Source organism: Molothrus aeneus, chromosome 3, assembly GCF_037042795.1.
Source record: "Molothrus aeneus isolate 106 chromosome 3, BPBGC_Maene_1.0, whole genome shotgun sequence".
NCBI classification, from domain to species: domain Eukaryota; kingdom Metazoa; phylum Chordata; class Aves; order Passeriformes; family Icteridae; genus Molothrus; species Molothrus aeneus.
Window position 1 is genome coordinate 87,073,606 of NC_089648.1, and position 21,918 is coordinate 87,095,523.

General features: G+C 39.3%; 1 protein-coding gene across 1 annotated transcript in view; it reads left to right on the forward strand.

Moving 5' to 3' along the window:
• The window catches only part of MLIP (muscular LMNA interacting protein), a 103,928-nt gene that overhangs the window by 73,179 nt on the left and 8,831 nt on the right, over nucleotides 1-21,918 (forward strand). Inside the window, exons 11-12 of the mRNA XM_066545878.1 lie at nucleotides 4,589-4,714; nucleotides 21,092-21,148. Coding sequence (XP_066401975.1) covers nucleotides 4,589-4,714; nucleotides 21,092-21,148 — 183 coding nt within the window. The remainder of the gene's footprint in view (nucleotides 1-4,588; nucleotides 4,715-21,091; nucleotides 21,149-21,918) is intronic.

Consider the following 21,918-nt stretch of genomic DNA (forward strand, 5'->3'; position numbering starts at 1 on the left):
TAATAACGGGGGAGAAAATTAGAGGTGAATGTGCCCATACCTCTGCCAACATTCAGTCTTCTCATTTTTTGGACAAATACTATGCAAGGCTTATTTTCACACAAAATAACCTTCAGTTCCTGAGGGAGGGTGGCCCTGCACCCCAGCCCAGCCTGTAGATTATTTCTATTTGTGCATTTGCTCACTTGGGCCAAACCCATGCCAGAGAATTCCCTGGCACTGGGTCAGTATCACTGATTATGGGTCAGCTCTGGAACTTGTGTTTTGGCCCTGTGTAATTTGCTGAAAGTTCTGTGCACATATGATGGCAGCCCAGTGCTACCATGACAGCCTTTACCATTTTTTCATGTTGTTGTAGGAATAACAACAGTTTCCTTGGCAAAACTTAGTTTTAAATTGTTTCTCAGCATGTCAGCTGGGACATTTGTCATCAAAGAAAGAGTTCAAGTTCTTAGTTTTGGATCAAAGATTTTATGTAGTTTGTCAGAGTGCTAATAAAGTGTTTAGAATTCTGGTTGTTGGCTGATATCTGTCACTCTGTTAGCAGAGTTAGACATAAACATATGACTCAGCCAGCATTTGAGTACATGATGTTGTTTAGAAAATGCTTCCTTAAAAGCATTTCTACAGCATGCATTTGGAAGAGGTTTCTTACAAAAGGAGAGTAGCTCATCCTTGATGATTTCAGGTACCACAATGGGCTTTTGATTGCGTGGTTACATGGTGTGGAGAAGTGCCAGAAGACAACATGTCCTTTGTCTGCATAATAATGACTTGATAGCAACTGCACCTTTCTTTTTAAATTTATATTTATTTCGAAAACCAGACATTTTACGGATGCTTTACAGAAATATTGATAGAAAAATAAGCATCCTACAAAGATATAGTCATGAAATATGGACTAGCAATTCAGTAATAAGCACTGCATCTTTGAAAAAGTTGATCTTTGTAATGAAAATGTTTTTGATCCAGTTTGACAGTTACTACTCTTTAAAAAAAATTAGTATCACTGCATGGCTGATTTTTTTGCTTTCAGTTGAGTATTTTTCTTGCTTGATGAGACAAATGAAAGGGCCCCAATATGTGGAGAGGAGGGAGAGTAGAAAACACTAATGTAAGAGAAGATACTTTGCTCCCTGGGCCTTGCTCTGCCCAGGAGTGTTATGCTTATGCCTGCCTCTGCTGCCTTCACCTCAGACCCTGGGCTGAGCTCTGTCCTTTCCCAGGGCAGAAGCAGAGCACAAAACACCCTCTGCACCCTCCCCTCAACGGACATTGCTGGATGCCTGCAGATCCTGTTTTAAGGGGATCCATGACTCAGTTTACACACTACATCCAGCAATCTCAGCTGAATCATTTTAAGCTTACTTTCATAGTAAACTTCTCTTTTTCCAGACTGACTGATGAAGTGTATTGCTATTATAAATAGACAGCAGGGTATTATTGAGTATACGTATGAAGTGGTCCAGCTGGAGAAAGACTGTCCTTGCACATCCCGGCTAGCTATCCAGCACTGCTAGCAGTATGGGGGCACTGTCCCGATCTCTGTGGTTCAGGACAGCACCTGAGGCAAATGCTCTGTGCTATGACAGCAGCGCAGCTTGTGGTAGGACGTGGCTTGGCTTGTGGCTACAGTCAGCAGAAATAAGAAGAGAGCGCTCTCCAGCTGTGGTGAATCCAGGCTTATTGGGTCCCAGGGGAAACCAACAACCGAAGAGAACAAGGAAGGAGTTGCAACAGCTTATAAGGAGGGAGGGACACAGGGGAGGAGTCAGTCCTTGGATGAATAGGGTTTCAGAGGGGAGTGGGATACAAAAGATTGACTTAGGGAGAACCCCAATGGGGATAACTTGAGGGTGGGGCCCCGGCCCCTGAGCCAATCACTCGATGCTCTAGCTGGAAGTTTCTAGAGAGTTCTAGGGAGAAGGGTGGGAGCACCAAGTGACAGACAGGGCACCGGGGAGGGATTTGAGAAAGGGTACATTGATCTCCAAGGCAACTGGGGAGGAGTTGGGATAACTGGCAGCACAAAGGAGGGAGGGGAGAGCCAGGGCAGAACCATTACATGATAGGGGGAGCAGAACAGTCCAACTTATACAGACAGAACACAACATATGTATTTATTTTATAAATAAATCTAATAGTGAATCAAGTTTCTTCTCTTCATTTTTATACCTGGTTGGATACTGAGGATGGGGAACTGTGACAACACTTATTTCTCAGTCCCAGCTGGGCAAGCTGCTTCTCTGTGCTGCAACCACAGAAGGACCTCAGCAGCAGTCCTGTTGTTACTACCTTCATCAGTTGTGACAGAGACCACTTATTTTCTATGGGTTTGTCATAACAGAAGAGAATACAATGGACTCATTTAAAAGTTTAAATTCAATCACGGATCTTGGAAGACTTGACTACTTCTAAATTCCAGTGAGAAAGTGTACTTTTTCTTCCTTTTTTGGCTCACTGAACATGTCTATTTCAAAATTATCCCTTAGCCTCTATTTAGAGTTTATGCCACAATCCATCTTGTCAGATTTTACAGTAAGAATTAAAAAAAAAATCACAGATATACTAAATTGAGAAGGTAATAGTCAAATTTTTTGGTTCACTGGTTGATGACCAAGGAATATTTTCTTGGTGAAATAATCCAATTTGTCTGAAATGATGAGTATCACATATCCATGCTGATCAGATCCTCTAAAATTGTACTTTTCCAACTGAACTCTTAAAGATACTGTCACTGTCACCGAGGTGAGTGGCTCTAGTGCTGGCATGATTGGCAGTGGAGCGCTGCAGTGAGGTGCACAGAGGGGCTCCCTGAGCCAGGGGAACCTCAGAGGGAGCTGGAGAGAAGAACTGGCTGGATGGCCAGGCTCAGACAGTGGTGGGGAATGGGGTTAACTGGCTGGTGGCCAGCCACCAGGGGTGTTCCCCAAGGCTCAGTATTGCAGTCTGTTCTGCTTAGTATCTTTATTGATGATCTGTGAGAGAGGATTTAATGCACCCTCAGCCAGTTTGCAAGTTGGATGTTGATCTTCTGGGTAGGAGGGTTCTGTGCAGAGGGATCTGGATCTGGACAGACTGGGTAGATGGGCTGAGGCCAATTGTATGAGGTTCAACAAGGCCGAGTGCTGGGTCCTGCCCTTGGGTCACAACAGCCCCATGCAGAGCTACAGGCTGGGGCAGAGGGGCTGGAACGGGGCCCAGTGGGAAAGGGCCTGGGGGTGCTGGTCAGCAGCATCTGAGAATGAGCCAGCAGTGAGCCCAGGTGGCCAAGAAGGCCAATGGCATCCTGGCCTGTATCAACAATAGTGTGGTCAGCAGTTGCAGGGCAGGGATTGTCCCCCTGTACTCAGCACTGCTGGGGCCACACCTCCAGTGCTGGGTCCAGTTCTGGGCCCCTCACTGTGAGCAAGACATTGAGGGGCTGGAGTGAGTCCAGGGAAGGGCAGTGGAGCTGGTGAAGGGTCTGGAGCACAAGGGCTGTGAGGAGCAGCTGAGGGAGCTGGGGGTGTTTAGCCTGGAGAAAAGGAGGCTCAGGGGAGCCTTATCACTGTCTACCATTGCCTGAAAGAAGACTGTAGCAAGGTGGTGATAAGACAAGAGGAAATGGCCTTAAGTCATGCCAGGGAAGGTTTATATTGAACATTAAGAAAAGTTTCTTCAAGGCTGCACAGGGAAATGGTTGAATCACCATCCCTGGAAGAATTTAAAAGATATATAGATGTGGGTCTTAGTGATATATTTTACTGGTGGACTTGGCAGTGGTAGGTCATTGGTGGGACTCTATTATCTTAGAGGCCTTTTCCAATAAAAAAAAAAATCTATTCTACATGTGTATCATTTACAGTACCTGAAATCAGTATTATGTCTCCACTTTTGGTACTCTGTCTTAACATTTCCACTCATTGGACACAATATTCTGCAGGTACTTAAAAGATATGCAGATGGAGTGCTCAGGTACATGGTTTAGTTGTGAACTTGGCAGTAGTACGTTTATGAGTGGACTCAATGATTGTAAGGGTCTTTTCTATCCTGTGATTCAGTGACTCTATGACTCCATAACATCCAGCACACAATCACTGGTATTATTCCCCAATAAGACTTTTCCTAACATGCTTCTGCCTGGGTGTAAGCTAACAGCATCACAGGTTGTCCTTGTTTCCTTCACAGTTACTGTTTTGAGGAGCCCAGTGTGAAAGCAGATGTGTGGCTGTGCATAAAGTGTGACTTGAACTAATCAAGCTGCAGCTGAACAGCCAGAAAGAAAAAACAGCCAGCAAAACCCACAAACCACGGTCTGACAGCTCTGTAGCTATTTTTTGTCAGTAATAAACACATGCCAGTGATGAAGTTCTGTGCCTAAAAGCAGTTCTTGGCACTTTTCCACCCTATCTGTATTAGAAGTAGTCCAGGCAGCATGACACCTGAATAATTTTGGTGGTGAAACACATCATTAAGAAAATTTTTTTAAATATAGTCAGTATAGCCCCACCAGAATTGACTTGTCTAACAAATATTCTGTAAATGGTAAGGTGTTTTATGTGATTCTTCTTCCATCTCTTTTCTCCTGGGTGTGCTATGGGTCAAGACAAAACCTGGTGTTATTCGTCCCGTGTTGGTGAAAGCAAAGAGTACACAGCAAAAGGAGGAGTCCTATCAACCCAATCCTTTTAAAAAGTACCTTGAAGAAATCAGTGATCAAAATATTGAGCAGGTGAGTAGCTCTCACTCTGAAGGATTTTGTAGCCTCAGCTAATTTCCCTAAAGGAAATGAAGGAATGATGAAGGAATAAACATAGATCCTTGTTTTGCTCCTGTCTCTTCTTTTTTTTTTTTTTTTTTTTTTTTTTTTTTTTTTTTTTTTTTTTGGCAAAGTGAGATGATTCCCTAAGGGGCACCTGGATCCTAAAGGAAAGTCTTCAAGCTGAGATGAGCAGCTGGGCTTTCTACAGGGCCATTTTTCTTTGGTGATGTAAACACCTGTATGTTGAGGAGAGGAGCTTTTCATGACATCTGTAAGAAACATTGTAAAAAAGAGGGTGGAAATCCTGTGCTTCCCTATCAAACAGATGTCTAGGTCGTATCTACTAGAGAGTGCTGCCTTCATCTGGGGCCCAGACCTGAAACCTCTCTGAAGAGAAATGACAGTGAGGACAGGGCAAGGTTCACAACTTCTTCTCCAAGGCAGACTGCAGGGGAGCCCCAGTGTGTTTCTGTTCCACTTCCAGTCCATGTCTCCCCCAGTCCATTTCTCCCCCAGGTCCATGTCCATGTCCCTCCACAGACTGAGGGTACAGTTGTACCACATGTGATGCTGGGGCAGCAAAGATGCTGTCTTCTCCCACAGCCCTCTGCATGAAACTGTAGGATCACTTTGCAAAAACACATCTTGGACTGTGCTGACCTGTATGAGGCATTATCTCAGAGAAACTCCAGATAAATGGCTGTGACAGCCTTTCCCCATGCATTTGTGTTTGTGTGCATTATTGGGAAAAAACCCCTAAATATGATACACAATCTGAATGTCCCTGTAAGAGTTTGTTATTAACCTATCCAGTATGTTCCGGATCTTCCATCTGGAGGGAAGTAAAATGAAGCCAATAGTCCTCTTGTCAGACACAATGTGAATAAAATACCTTACTAATTGAATTTCTCTTACTCCTGTGCCTCTCTACGCACATTAGACATTTTTGCAATGGCAGCCCCCTCTTCTTCCTTTTAAAACAGAATTTAATTAAGAATTTAATTTTATCTCTTTCCATTCCTCTCCATAGCTCTGATTTGATGTAGAAAAATCCAAGAACTCCTCGAGAGTACTGCAGCAGTACAGAGGAAAATAATTGTGGTTATGAGTGGGTTTCAGTGACATATATGGGTGGCATCAGAAGGTTTCCATAGACTGTAGAGTTTATATAAAGTATAAGAAAAAATGAATAAAAAATAGTGATTTTTAGTTTGACTTTGAACTTTTGAGGTTGGCAGTGAATATCTGAGTTCAATGACTACAGGTGAGTTGATAGTGAGTTATTCACACTTTTACTTACTGAAAGCCTTCAGATTCCAAGGTGCTGTGCTGCCATTTCCTGGCATGAAAGAGCAAGAGAGTTATCTGGACATTTTACTATAGAGCTTTTGCTCTAGGGCACCTCAGCAGAGCCTTCCTGTAAAGGCAGAGGCAGTTCAGACCTCCCTTTCATCAGGGCTGGACACTGATTATGATGGCTATAGCTTTACTAATGAAAGTTTACCAAACTTCCTCTTTTCAGACAAATACAAACCTGGGGTTATTGCCAGGGTTTGAAGCATTATGACATTTGAAGCTAACTCTGGAAACCAATCAACTTACACTTTATAAATTACTTGTGGCACATATTACTGAAATACTGACAGCATAATAAGTCTAATGTTGTTACAGTAGAAGGCAAAATTATTTATATGAAAGCTACACATTAAAATGAATAAAAAACCCCCTGCATTGTCTTTAATAGATGGAAAAATTGATTTCACAATTAATAGGTTCAGTTTTGCTTCCTTTATGCAAATGAATTGTTGTATGCTTTATAGTACTGATAAATTGGTATCTTTGTCCTAAGCTAAGTAATATTACAAGTTGCTGTAAAATACATGCTATTTTAGAAGATCTTTGTGAAGACATCTTTGCTCTGAAAAAAGAAGTAATGACTTGTATTCAAATGGATTCACTTAACAGAAACTGGTTTTGTTAGTGTGAGATATGGCTATATGATTCTCGTTGTGGTCTCATAGAACAATTAATAGTATAATAATATGCAGATCTAGGGAAAACACTGAAGTGCCAAACAAGACAGCATATGCTCTTAATTTCAGCTCCTGCCTCCCAGAGCAGGTTCATGGTACTGGTATCATATCCCTTGTGGGTGGAGGGGACTTGGATGCCCAAGTGAGGATGTTCACAATCTTTCAGCACCTGTGAAAATTTCCTGAGGGATTTTAGTGCCTGTAGGAGGGCTGCAGCACTGACTGTGGAACTGGGCTTGGTGCCAAGACAACAGCTTGAAAATTGCTCTGGTTGTCTCTAACTGTGAGGTTTTTAGCCTGTAAAGACTAATGACTCATTCTCCCCCTTCACCTGCTCTCAGTAAAAGCATTTTTGGCTGCATGCTGGCTCACTTCTAAAGAGGGGGAGTTCTTCCTGCCAATATTCTCCCCAAATTGGGTAAATTTACTGCTTGCATGGGATATAAGAGCTGGGAATTAAAACTAGGAGACTGGAAGTTAGGCATTCTGTTCTCTGTGGAAGAGCCGGTGCTATTCTGTCCTCAGATAAGAACTTAGGAGACATTAATTGTGGCTGTGGGCTAAAGTGCTCATACTGTTACAGATTTTCCCTGTTTTTCTTTGAAGATTTTCCCAGTCATGCATGGGAGGTTCAGCTCTTACATTTCTATTCTCTTTCTCTCTCTGAGTTTTCTTTTCCTTTCTTTCTAATACTGTTGCCAACAACAACCTCGCTAGGTAACGTTGCTGCCTCTCCTTCACGTAGCCCATCTTGAAAGGACAGACCCTTTCAGGCTGCATCTCTGAGGAGGGTAGAGAGTAGATGTGATTCCAGATGACATCAGCTTTATTAATTTATCTCTTTTGATTTTTCTTAGACCTCTGCAGTACCTCCCTGCCCTGCTGAACCTCTCAGTGTGACACTGAGCACTGGTGACTGTGTGGGTGACATTCAGTTTGAGACATAATGATGCAGCCAGCTGTAACTGCTGACCTTCAGCTTCACATCCCTCTGTTGAACACTCTAGGTGTTCTGCACACCAGAGAGTAGCTTGTTTGTTTTTCATTTCATTGAGAAATATCGTTATGTGGAAAAGTCAATTTCCTTTAGAATGGAATAGTTTTTAGTTTAACAGGTAGATGATCTCACGCAGATAATCCAAAGTAATTAACAGAGAAAAAAAATCTAAATTAGCAAAGATCATCCAGAAAGGATGTAGTTCAGCTCACAGATATCTGTGAGATATCACAGATATCACAGATATCACATCATCTGTGTTCTGAGCACAGTGTGTATAGATTTAGACTCATGTGCCAATAAAATTTATAAACCAAGGAAAAGCTCCAGTTTATTTTGGCTTTTTTTTTTTTTTCATGTTAGCATATGCTGCCACCTTTTCTTTTTGTTTTTTTTCCCACCCTGAGGACCTATACAACTGGTATTACTGTTACCTAGTAGATATCCACCCCTCAAACACTTTTTACAGACAGAGTGTAATGTTTTTGAGGTTCCAATCCAACAGTATTAAGCTTCCCACATTTTTAGATGCCTTTACTAGACATTATGTTTTTCCCATCATGAGAAAGAATTTTTTTTCTCTTAGCACATTTCAATAGCATCCAGGATTTTTCTAAGTATGTTTCACTTTGTTCAAAAAAGAACCATGAAATACACTGGAACTGGAAATAAATCTGCAACAGTGCTCATATGACAGCTTTATGAAGATTTTGATTTGAAATTAGGGAAACAATTTTTTTTTGGAGGAAAGTTAAGCATTTTGCTACATAATTATATGAAATGACTCATAAGGAATGTTAGACAATTCATATGCTTGCAAATATTTATTAGCAAGAATGCTTACAGACCCCTTTGTCATTTAAAAAATAAATTACTTCGGGACATGGAAGAAGAATGATAAGGATGAACTAAAGAGATATTAGTTCCATTTGGTGTGAACCTGTGTGACCAGTTTGCAAAGGTTTAGCATTAATAGGGGCAGGCCTGGTGCCTTTGAAGAGGCACGGCAGGAGGCAAGGCTTGTGTGAAGTGGCTGGGCTGCTGCCCAGCTCTGATCCTCTGTTTGCCCATGCTCACTCTTTTGGTGGGCAATGCATTAGCTTCTGCTGGAACTAATCACAGCTCTTGTCACAAATTTTCTGGTTCTTTGGCTCAAAGGCACAGCACAGTGGAGTTGCTGGTCTAGACAGCCAGCCAACTAAGTGAGAATCCAGGATGTATTATGTCAACAGCCTTGACAAAATCTAAGTGCAAGATGTGTGCCAAAACCTGGGTATGCCTCCTTGACTCTATCCCAATTCTTTTGAAAATCTCTTTTTAAAAAGGGTTTTAACCTTAGGTGCAAAAAGAGCATACATATTGAGTTTTCTTAACCAGAAACACTATTAACTACTGACAACTTAGAGCAGCAAAAAATATTGTCTATGCACCTTCACTGGTTTAACACTTTAATGTCTCAAAAGTCTTGTTGGAGTCTTGCTAAAAACCCTGGAGTGCTCCTGCTCATATACAGATACAGCTATCTTTTTTACCTTTCAGACACCATTTTTACATGGGTCTTGTTCCTGTTTTATTAAATCCCCTAAATATGATGATTTTATCCTAGCACAGGATCCTTTAGGGATTTTCTTTTCTGTCGCTTGAGCACCAGTTGAGCTGCAGGAGGGAGATGCACTGGACCCCAGTCAATCAAAGTATAAGTGGATTAATGGGACATCTACTGCAGGTTTTTGTGTGTGCACTTTCATGCCAATCAAAATGTTTAGTGTAGATCAATTGTATTGGCATAAAAGTTCAGTACCTTTCCTGGATCCATCAAGATCTAGGAGACATAAAATGCTGCAAGAAAAGCACTTTGCTTTCTGCCCAGACTTCTTTTTTTTGCACCCATTAATTTGTTTCTGTTTACTTTTCTTTTTTTTTTCATAGAAGATTGTCTCCTAAACCTTCTCTATCCAACTAAACTGATCCCTCCAGCTAAGTCCCCTTTGTGTCTTCCCTCCATCTCCCTCACTGACTGTCCAAACCCTGGACTTTCAGCCACTTCTCTTCTATTGTGTGTGATGTTCATGAGAATCCTTATAGCCCTTACAGACACAACTTTTTGTACAATAAGGTGAGCATCAAGTATAGTGTGATTCAAGATCTGTGTAGGCAGTTATTCTTTTAATTCTAGGCAGAATTCAGCTGAGTCATTAGGATTCAGTGTTGGCAAGAGCTATGGGAGAGGTATCTCAGATGAGCCTGTGTGTCCAACTTCCCTGGAGATGTTACAGCTTTTCCTTTCCTTGACACAGCTCCTGTTGGGTCTGGCTTTCTCTAGACCAGCTAGGACAGTCTCCCACCACTTTTCATTCAAACTATTTCTTCTCTAAAGCAGTAGTAATCTATTTCATCCCTCATGCTAAGATTAGTTTTAACATTTCCCCTCACTAAAGTAATGGGGTATTTATTTTTTCCTTGGTGATCGAGCAAAGGAAGACTAATTGAGAGAAATACAGACTTTTCCAGTGGCTCTGTCATCCTGACAAGCAGTTTTCTCTTGCCAATGCAAGGTGAATGATGTTATTGCTGACATTTTTACCTTCTTTGAAGCAGCATTGGAGAAGTTGGACAAAAATAACTGTAGTCCAAGGTGTGTGGGTAACAGGGCTGGCTAATGAGCTTTGTAAGGTGAAAATTGTGTCCTATGCCTAAATTGAAGTCTTTTTGGTGAGCAGCTGACACAAGGTATTTACAGTACCTCAAGAGAGCCCCTGCCCTAGAAAAGCATCAGTTGTGGAAGTTCATAAAAGATGCTGTTTGAAACCTCTCAGAGGCATCTCTTCTACTTCCTCTCTTTCTAACACAGAATCTGGCTGGAAATGATCAAACCTTGTTTCCAGGAGAGACTGTCCCACTCTGAGCTGTACAGTGTACTTTGTTTGGGATGCAACAGGTTAAAATGTTGGCATTGGGTGCTGTTTCTTTAGGCTGTGTCCTGGTTTCCTCTTCAGGGGAAGTACCAGGGTGAAATAGTTTCAGGCATGCTTGACAGGGAGTCAAGACTGCTTTGAAAAATGTGTAATCTCTGCAGAGGATATGTGTTGATCAGCGATCAGACTCTAAAGCAAAACCTGGAAATGCCTTTCTCTCTCCATACTAGAAGCATGGTTTAGGTTAATAGGCAGCATCAATAGTGGTTGATATTGGCCCCTCCATCCTGTGGGATTTACAGAATTTGCTATTTTACCCACTTATGAGGATGAGCCAGAAATAAAACTAGAACTAAAATCAACCTTCCATTCTGTCTTTGAGGCAACCTGAACAAAAGCATCTTTTCCAATCTGAGAGACTGGTTTAAGCAGAACAAAGTTCTGTTTAAATTTTTACTGAACTGGGCTGACATATTTAATTAGGCAGAAAAGATTTTACAATGAAATATTTTGGATAAGTTTCGTGGTTCATTGTAGGCATTCACATGAACAAATAAATAGTTCCTATGACCAATAAAACCATTGCTTTATAAGGAAAATGGGTTTTTACTGTTGCTAATGAAAACAATGCTAAAAACTCAGAAATTTGAATAGAAAAGTGAATAAGTCAGGAAAAAGGTGTCTGAAGGTAACTAAGATAGTGTAATTTTTTGGTATATCATGTCAGCTGTCCTTTAGCAAACAGAATAATCAGATGTCAATACTGGGCTATTCTAATACAAACAGAGTTTTTTTCACCCCAAAAGCAAATATTCATCAGTTAAGATTTTTTTTTATGCTTCTGTTTTGGTCTATAATATTAACATTCATTGATAAACAAAGGAAGATTAATTTTGATTTTGTTCTCATAATTAATATTTAACATTTGAGTCAGTATATGCTGATAAAATTCCTAACGATATTTGCCTACTATTTCCTGTACCACCCAACTAAAGTCTTAAGGTAATAATATTTTTAAAAAGAAATTATTAAATTTACTGTCATAAATACTTGCAGTAGCGGAAAACATAGCGCAGCAGACACAGGATAAAGTGTTGACATTTCAAACAGTTGGACCCATTCTGTAAACAACATCCTGACAGCATGGGAATTTCTTTCTGTTCTCTACTAAACCTGGACTATTTTCTCTGTTAGTTGCCTGGATTTTCCCCTTTCCACTTGCCATCCTTTAGGAATAACATGCAGTGTCTCACCTGCTGTCTCTCCAGCCACCCAGTAAACACGTGGTCAGTGTCCACAGGGTCAATCTGTGAATGATAAGTTTCTAATTACTTGTTGTAATTAGAAACATGTTGCTTCACCTTCCACTAGAGGGCAAAACCAGCCGGTATAAATTCTTATAACCATTCTAAATATGTTAAAAATGCAGTATTGAAAAAGGACAGGAGGTCACACTGAATTAAGTTATTCTCCACATGCACTATTGTTAAAAAATTACCTTAAACCAGTGTTCCATCAGAAATGGGAAATGGAAACAACCAAAATGATTACCTATGTCTTATATTAGGGAGACTGGATATGGTAAGGACCTAAGCCAGGATCATGTCATTTGTTGGCTTGGGGTATAAGACAATATCAGCTGTATTGATCTGAAATGCTTATTGTGGTATTGTTTAGGCAGGCTTGACTTGGTGCCAGATTGGTTTTTTTGAAGTACCTGAATCTCCATAGGTGATGAAATTACAGAGATCAAGCTGAAAGATAGACCGGGCAGTTTTTGTTGATTTTAACTGTTTGAAGTGATGAAATACATAATCTGTGTCCCAAATAATTTCACAATGTGGTTCTAAGATTTGATAGAAGGAGGCAGTGGGAACTAAGGTATTGTGTCTCTCTCCTCACATCTGTGCACAGGCTACTTCTGAAATAAAAGTGTTGTCCACTTCACTGAGCTGATTCTGTTCTTACTTGACCTGTTATCTCTCTTGTCCTCTCCTTCTCCACTCTGTTGCCCAGCCACCAGGTGCTTCTGCTCTTATTTAAACTCCCCAGACTTTAATAATTATATGATTCAAAAGCTTTATTATTTAAAAAGCTCCTTTTGCTTTTGATTGCAACAAAACAACTCAAGAAAAAGGAATGACATACAAGTGTTGCAGTGATGGAGAATCAGAGGAAATGTGGAGCTCTGTGGTTTGCTCCAAAGCATGGTTCTGATGGGAATCCCTCCAGTCTTTAAGGGAGAAATGTGGAAGAGCACAACTCTGCACCTGGGATACTGTGTCCAATTCTGGTCCCCACAATTCAAAAAATATGCAGACAGGCTGGTAATAGTCCAAAGAAGGGCCACAGATGTGATCAAAGGACTGAGAAGGAGAACTTGCCCTATGAGGAAAGACTGAAGGAGTTAGGTCTTTTCTTCCTGGAGAAGGGAAGGCTCAGGGAGGACCTCTTCACAAGATTCCAGTACTTAAAAAACAGTCAGGGAGAGCACAGAGGCTTTATCTTCTTATGGAGCCACATGAAGAAGACAAGGTACAATAGGTTCCACTAGCAGTAGGAGAGAATTAATTTTGTTATACAAAAGATTTTTTTTTTTTTTTTTTTTAATGAGAGGGACCAATCACTGGAACAACCTTTTTAGGGATGTATAGAATCCCCACCACAGGTGGTTTTCAAGATGTGTTTGGACAAGGTGCTAGGTAACCTCACCTAGGCTCTATTTCCCTCAAAAGGCTGGGCCCTTCCAATCGGTGCTGTTCTAAGATTCTGTGTTTTGTAGGAGGCACAGTAAATACCTCTCAGGGCAGAGACCACTAGCTTTTAGAAAATCAGCTGTTTTTTGAAGGAGAAAGGAATCACCTGCTCATGCAAAGAGGCAAGAAATGAATGAGTACAGCTCCCTCAGTCTCTAAGTCTCCAGTGCCTTTCAAACTTTTCTTTCTGGCAACAAGGGCTGAATATACGATTTATGAACACTCCTGTGAAAATCTCCCTATTTGTTAAATATTTAGGAGCACAGCCTTTGAAAATGGATTGGAGGGAACTGCCTTCTTGCAAGCAGTGTGAGAAATGTTAAAAAAATTACCATTTCTGTCTGGCCAGGCATTACTTATAACAGTAGCAGAGGACAAGTTCTCTTTAATGTCCAAATTTGGGCTCAAGCCAATTTAATTTTTTTCTTTAATGGTCCAAATGGAATTTTCTTGAAACCACTAAATGCAGTCATGCCAAAAGTGTCAACTTTTCATAATCACTTGCAGGTCTCCAGGCTCATAGGTAAGCAGAATATTTAAAGGGAGTCTTTATTATTTTTTAAATGAAATCTGTGGTGTTTACTTCATCATGCAATCTCCTACTCATTGGAGTTTGTATTTGATTAATAGTAGCATAGTGGGAAGTGACATTCTGTGAATACAGCAGCCTTTCAAGGTTGCCATGGAAAAGCACTTTTCTCCCAGACATCATTCCAACGGCTTTTATTTTCTAGAAGACAGTTTCTTTCTCTCTTTTGAACTTTGTTATTTAAATGTTGCACTTGTGTAGGTGTATTGTGGTTGATCAATCTACTATCTGTGACCCAGAAAAATTGCTTTGGTGTAAAAACAGATATCAGAGGTAAACAAGTCAGTTCATTAGTGCTGAGCTACAAATTGGACCTCCTTGTTGGGAAAATATTAATGATTAATATTGCTGTGTCTTCTTTGTATATTGTTTTATAGCATTCTTGGGCTTAATGATTTATTTTAATGATATCATATTTAGATGATATTTCTATCATTTTTGACTTAGTTTGATAATGCCTTCAGAAAATGTGTCTACAGTCCCTGCTCAGCTCATCTTTAAAGAAAGGTGTTTCTCTTGAAACACTTTTTAGAATGATCATAACTTTCTAAACATAATCAATTGCTTTCTTTCAAAAGCCATTGAATTAGCAACAGAACTTGAAGGTATCTTAGGCTCAACAGAAGACCCAGGAACAGCCCCTTAAATGGAGGTGTCCTAAGTCTGGCACCACTTGGAATGACTTCAGCCACCCATTTCTCTGGAGACAGCTCTTCCAACGAAAGAGAAAGGAATTGATTATGGTGTCACCTCTTTTGGCCTGGGCAGTTTGACAAGTTTGAGAGCCTTTCTGTCCTATTTCCAGTAGGAGAAGCTGCTGAGGGTAGCACCCTGGCATTTCTTTGGTGTGCTGCTGTTCATTTAGAAAACATGCACACAATGCAATGGGATCGAGCCCCAGCAGGCACTTTCTATGCTTAGAAACCAAAACATGCTTCCCAGTGAAGACACCCAGGAGTGTTCAAGCTTCCTCTTGAAACATAATTACAGCCACTTCTATTTCTTTCTGCCTTTTCTTTTATACTGGATGTCTCTGCTAGGACAGATTAAACCAGTCTCAAGCACCAAATAGCACTTTAAGATGTTTTGTCTTCATTCTTAGAAGTCTCTACCTAATAAAAATTTGAGTGAGTTCAGCCTTATATCTGGCTTTCTAGGGTGATGGCATCTGGTCTTCTGCCATCAGAAGTGGATTTCAGACAGACATTTTTTATACAATAAACATTCCCAAATATAATAGAAAGTCTGGTCCTAGCTAACAACTCACTTCTAAGAACAGAAGCAATCCAGAGATAAAGGCTCTTATTAACAACATTAGCAGAAATATGTAATTGAATGAAGAACACCAAATCAGATTTGGTATGTATGAAACCTGTATGAGAAACAAAACTTGTATTTGTGCACTTTCAATTGAAGATAGTGAACAAGCAAGACCTAAAGGAAAAAGAAAATCATAATTAATGGAAAAGCACCCAAAGCTATATTCCAAAGCACCCAGAGCTATATGGGCATTTTTATTGCAAGTATTTCTATAATGTATACTCTGAAATAGAGTCTCAATTCACTCTAATTTCAGTTATGTTAGATAAAAGCATGAAATATAACTAGTTCTGGTAAAATTCCAAGGATGTACTCAGATCTTGAATTCAAGAGGTCAATATTTACTGATTTACAGAGATGTTGTGAACTAGCTTTTTCTTTTTCTCAGTTAAAACTAGATATAATTAGTTATAGTTATCCTATTGGCAGAATATGATCTTAATGCAAATTTTTATATAATAGGTGACAATTACAGATGTTCACTCTTGAAGATTCATTAGAAGTTTCTGGTTTGAACTTAAAGTAGCTAAGGGAAAAGATCTCTTGCATCAGACACTTGCTCAGAAAACAGGGATTTTTCAGTTTAGTAGCTGATCTGCTAATAAAATATGTGGGGGAAATTCAGATCTGAAAATTAAATCCAATTCATTTCACAGTGGCACCTGGAAAGTGGTTAGAGTTCTTTGGATGTTTTCATTCAATTAGAAATGAGCCCCTTCCTTGGGCAGGAAGCATCTAAGCAATGACTATTTTGATGAGTAAATAAATAGTTCACAGTCAATATGCTGAGGGAAATTTCAAACACTTGTGTTATTGGAAATTCTGACATTTTCTTTCCAATACATATTAAATTTTGAAGAGATTTGAATACTCCAGAAACCAATATGCATCCTTTAGGTTACATGAACTAACTCAAGGCAGATGGCTCTAACCCATGTGATTAGAAGCGGTTTGTCTCTGCTGCCTTACCCTATGGATGTGTGGGTTGTGGTTCTCATGCCTTGAGTGTTCATCATGGGTGGTGATGAAAATCCTTGCTGACCACCAGCTCCCATCATAACCAACAGTGAAATCAGCCCTGCAAGGAATTGCAGTGCTTCATTAGCCACAGCAGAAAATAGAGGCTCTTAACATGATTGCCACAAAGTCAATAGTGAAATGCATCTTAGTATTTTATGCAAGTGGTCCAAAATGAAACATCCAAGACAGAAAACACAATATTGTTTGTTGCAGATGGGTTTTCTTGCAATTGAATGCTTCATTTTAATTTTCTAAATTACTAGCAAGAATTTGCAAGAGAAATCAACATATTTTGCAGAAAGCTTAATTTTTTTGTTGTTGCTAGTATTTTTCATTGAAAAATAATTTTGGCAGAAAATCCTCAGTCAAGTCCATCGTGGACTGGCCCTGCATGTGAAGTTAAACTCAATCTGGGAAAAAGCAGCCCAAGGAAAAATAGTGCACTGCTGGGCTTGCATGCATCTCTCTCCCACTCCACTTATAGATAAGGAATCCTTACTGCAAAGCCCTGTAACTCTTCCAGCCTCTGGTATTCTCTGGTGTTAGGCTGCCCAGAGAAGCTGAGGATGTTCTGTCCCTGGAAGTGTTCAAGACCAGATTGGAGGGGATTTGAGCAAGCTAGTCTAGTTAGAATATGATATGTTAGAATATGTCTAGTTAGAAGGTGCTTCTGCCCAAGGCAAAGGGGTTGGAACTAGGTGATTTTTAAGGTCCCTTCCAAACCAAACCTTTCTATGGTTTTATGATTCATTCTATTTAGATTCAAATCTCTCAGTCTCACTGCACTCTGGAGACCTCTGGGCCTGTGTCTGTTAAGAACCCGTCATGAAACAGTGCCTGTGTGAGAGTTGTTTCTTTTTTGCAGGTACTTTCAGTACCTGGAAAGAGTTTTGAAATCTTCAAAATAAAAGCACATGGCTACAATAGTGTATAATAAGGATTTTCAAGTCTGTCAGGATGGTTTACTGCGTAAGTCTGAAGGCACATTGTAAATATGTGTTGTGATTCCTATTTCTACCTTACTTTTCCTTTTTATAGAGGTACAAGATGCAAAAGAATTTGGTGCTTAAGGACTGAATCTTTGAAATAGAATTTATACTGTGTCATCTCAAAAAGACTAGAGACATTTTAATCATAAATTGACCCTTTACATTATATTATTTTCTTTCCCCTTAGTTGAAAGTATTCATTTATGTACTTCTGTGGGTGGTTTACCATTTATTGGTACTGAGTATTTCATGTTCATTGTCACTCAGATAAAGCAGAGAGACATAAAACTGTTTTATGAAAATATTTGCTTGTTGTACATGTTTAAATTAGTGTTTTTAGTTTTCTTTCCTATTGTGAAGGAATGTATATATGTTTAATAAAGGTCTAGAGTGTCTAATTTATTTTCAAAGGGTAACTTGACGGCATAGTGTAAATGTGAATGTTCTCTGGTTAATATAGTTGAAATATTCTTACTTCCTATGAATGCTATCTCTCAGTGGTTCCAGTTTTAAGCTGGTGCCTCAATTAGCAAAGGTTGCAGACCCTCCAGAGAGCGACTTGGATTTATGAAAAACATCTTACACTGAGAACAATTCAGAAAGCTTTATATTAGTTCAGAGGCAGCTGTGATTCATAGCACAATAAAGATCAAATGACCTTTTAAAGGCAAATATGTCTTGCTGATTACAGAACTAAATGAGCAAAGGTCTAATCAAGATATTATATAACCACCTCTTTCTAAGCCTTGTCTTAGTCTGTAAGAGGTTATTTTGGGCAGGTGTATAATTTCTCTTTGAAATTACATCCTGCAAGTACTTATATATTGTAAAGATAATCTACTCTCCTCAGTACAATTTTGCAGTCACAAATGCAGATTTGTCTAGTTTGCTCTTTCACTGTTCTTAGAAATAATAAAGAAAAAATACCACATTAAGAGAAATCTGAGTACCATCTGGAAAAGTTAAAAATTTTTGATTAACCTTGTAGGAGTAATGCAGAATTTTGTAACTGTCACAGGAAAGAGTGGTAATTATAAAAGCAATATTCATCTTCTACCATCAACAGACACAATATTTTCACATTTGCATAGGAGATAGGGCTTCTTGCCAGCTGCTTTGACCTGAAGATGAAAGAATGACAATGACAGAGTTTGATGAGGTCTCACTGATACTATACACCCTTAAAAAGTACAAAGTCCTACTTGCATTCACATCTCAGATCAGTGGACACAAGCACATTCCTGTATGATTCTGAGGGGAGATAGTGACACAATGTCAAGTAAGAAAGGGCTAATCCAGCCTCATGCTGCCTACTTCATATTCTGAAGTAGTACTTTGAAGTTGGCTGTGTTGTGTGCAGTCAAGAACACAAAAAAATCGTATTTTTAAGGAAAAATCAGTAAGAACAAGATTCTGTAACCTTTTGGTTAAACTCAGGACAGGTATGGTACACTTTCTAAAGCAAGGCACACACATTTTGGTTTACACTGACACTTGATGGAAATAACACATGCAATCAGCCTCTGGGTCTTTGGGCTGATGTCAGCCAGGCCAAGGCATTTGTTTCCTTTTCAGCTGGCAGAGGCAGAACTGTATGATTTCGGGCAAGATCTGAACACCTTCCTTTCAGGGACCTGCAAGACTAAGTGTTATTTCAGCAGAAAAAGGGTGCAGCCCTTGGCTTATTGTTCTATATTCACTAAAGTACTACTTAAAGTTCTTTACAAATGAGCTATATGTTGCTTCCTTAAGACTAGACCCACCTGGCTATTAGAAAACATAGACTCTTCTATGATAACTTCAAGGGGTTTTGGTCAGAGAAGCCTTGTGGAAACAGAGGGGACTCAATATTGTTTACTAACTATTTTTCTTCATTATTACTTGGTGAATTCCTTGCCTTCTTTAATTAAATATCTCCAAACCAATTAATATTAAGAGTACCTCTTCATAAAATAGAAATAATTTTCCTCCCTGTGGAGACTGTCACATAGTTTGGCTCTTTAGTTTGAAAAGAGGATGCTATCAAAATAAGGGAAGAAATCTCTTTCTTGGACAAAAAAAGGTAATTACTTTTGTCAGGTCTAAGGATGGACTTGAGACCTCATATTCAAGAAAAAAGGTAAGGTAGAATCATGACTCACAGGGGCATTTCAGGTTAAGAGAGCAGGCAGTGAGTACCAGCAAGAAAGGCCGGGATGAGATAACACAATAGAAGTGCATTTTTCATTGATTTTCTCTCTGTGCAATTTGAGGTGTTCCTTTCTCAGGTCACTGCCTGACTAAGGAGCTTTTCTTTCTTGTGAGAGGTGGAGAATTATTCTCAGAGGGCTTAGCTGTACATCAGAAAGTGAACAGAATATGAAAAATACTTTCCTTCTTCTCTTTGTGGCTGACCCTTCTTACTTTGTCTGGGATACAGATGTGCCATATTCTGATGAGGCAATGAATATCTCAACTCTAGGGTTTCTTCCAATGGGCTGCACTTGCCAAGATGCCACAGGTGTTGCTAGAACTTTGTACCCTGTGTATCATCAAGGATTGCCTAGGCTTGGTGATCACGGGATGTTGGGTTTGGAGGCAGAACATCTGTTCCACGCAGACCATCAAACACCTCCTGTGTGTGCAGCAGCAGGAGGTGGTGTAAGGTCTGGGGGAAGCCTTGGCCTGATTGACATTGGGAGCCACAGGAGTGTCAGAGGGAGAGATGTTGCCACTGAGAGGACCTAGGCACCTTACCCCTTCCTTACCCTTCTTTTGCCTAAATTTACTCCTTTATAAAAATCTATTGAATAAATAAACTTGTTGCCTAAAGTTGTTCCCTGCCCTTTTCATTTTTGGGAATAGTAATCACAAAAAAAGAAGTTAAATGGTTCAAAGCTTCTGTTGTCGATAAAGTAGATGCCTTCTTCTCTGGAAAGAAATCAGGGAAAATTTGCAAAGGAAGAGAGGAATATATAAAGTAATTGCAGAAAATTAGAGTATATTCCACTTCAGTATATTTCTTTGTGTACACAGCCAGTTTAGCAGATCAGTTCTACTTCTCAAAAAGCACAGTGTAAAAATCAATTTTCTTAGAAGAGCAATATTTTTAAGCAACATATAATTCGCTGGTTTACTATTTGATCTAAATGCCAAAATAAATGAATGCCTTTGATACACTGAAAATAGCAGGCTTTTTCCAATCTTTTAGAGAATACTCAAGCACCCACATCTTTTAGCAACCTTTTCTTTAAACATGATGTCTCTGTGTCACACTATAAGAAAATGTCACAAGCTTATGATCTTAACACTGCCTTTGTAAACTCGAGCTGATTTACCTGCATTCTAATTAAATTCTCATTGATGTTGGTATGGTTCTGGTTATAAATAACTTTAAGTGCATTATCTCATACTAAACGTATCATAAAGTAGGCGCTTTTGCTGTGATTTTTACTTGAGATGCCTCTTTGAAATTCAAAAGGGATTTATCCCTTCCGCACCCTTTTAATTATGGGAATATAATATAACAGAAAACAGGCCATACCTTGAAATAGATTTTAATACAGACAAGGAGTAGTGAGAGTCTGCTGAGCACAGATCTAAGTGCCTTGCTATCCTTAGTATGTCTGAGGGTATTGGCTTTAATTTTAAATTTTAGTGATATTTTATATAGAAATTGAACTGATAATGGATTTCTTTTTCCTGTGTTTAACCTCATGCTCTCTCCAACCTGTGACATCTTGGCTCAGCAGTCCAGTCTTTCCATGGTGCCTATTCCAGAAAATGAGATGCTCATCTCCAAGGAGGTAATCAGTTGACATTTAATGGGTTTAAGCATTTGCATGCTGGCTTTATCTTCTATTTGCATAGCCCATATAAGGTTGATCAGTAAAAATGTGCTGAGCTTCCAAACCTACTTTTTTTTCCAGTGCAGAGACTAATAAACATTAATTGTTCTTAATGATCAATAAAGAAAAAAACCCAGAGGTGTTTTACCAACTGTTGCTCATGTGAATTTGAAATAACAGTCACATTTATGCTTCAAGTTCCTGATATGTGCTGTTGAGATGTTAGCAAGTGGGAATGGTAAATTATGCAGCCATGTTTAAATAACACATTCCACAATTTTCAATCACTACTATAGCTTCTGTTTTAAATATCAGGTACTACAGCTACCAGAAACACTTAGGATAGTTATTAAGAATTTCATAAAAGATAGTCAAGAAAACATAAAATGTAATTCAAGTTTTCCCAGTATTAAAATTCAATGCCAGTTTGTTGTTTTTTTTTTTTAACTTGAAGAAGGGTAAAAAATTTTCTTGAAGTCAAAATTCAGTTGCCAATTCCCTACAGCATTTATGTGTCTAAACTGTAGGACCACAGTTATTACCACTGTAGACAACTCATTCAGTGAGAGAAGATGCAATCTATTATTCATTATCAGTTTTCTCTTGAGACAGAGCATATAGAAAATCAAAAAGGTTCAGCTGGCACTGGCAAGTCCCTTTTTCCAACATGAGCATGAAGATGAATGATAGCCTCAGTGTTGGAATAGACATATGTAATTCAATTAACT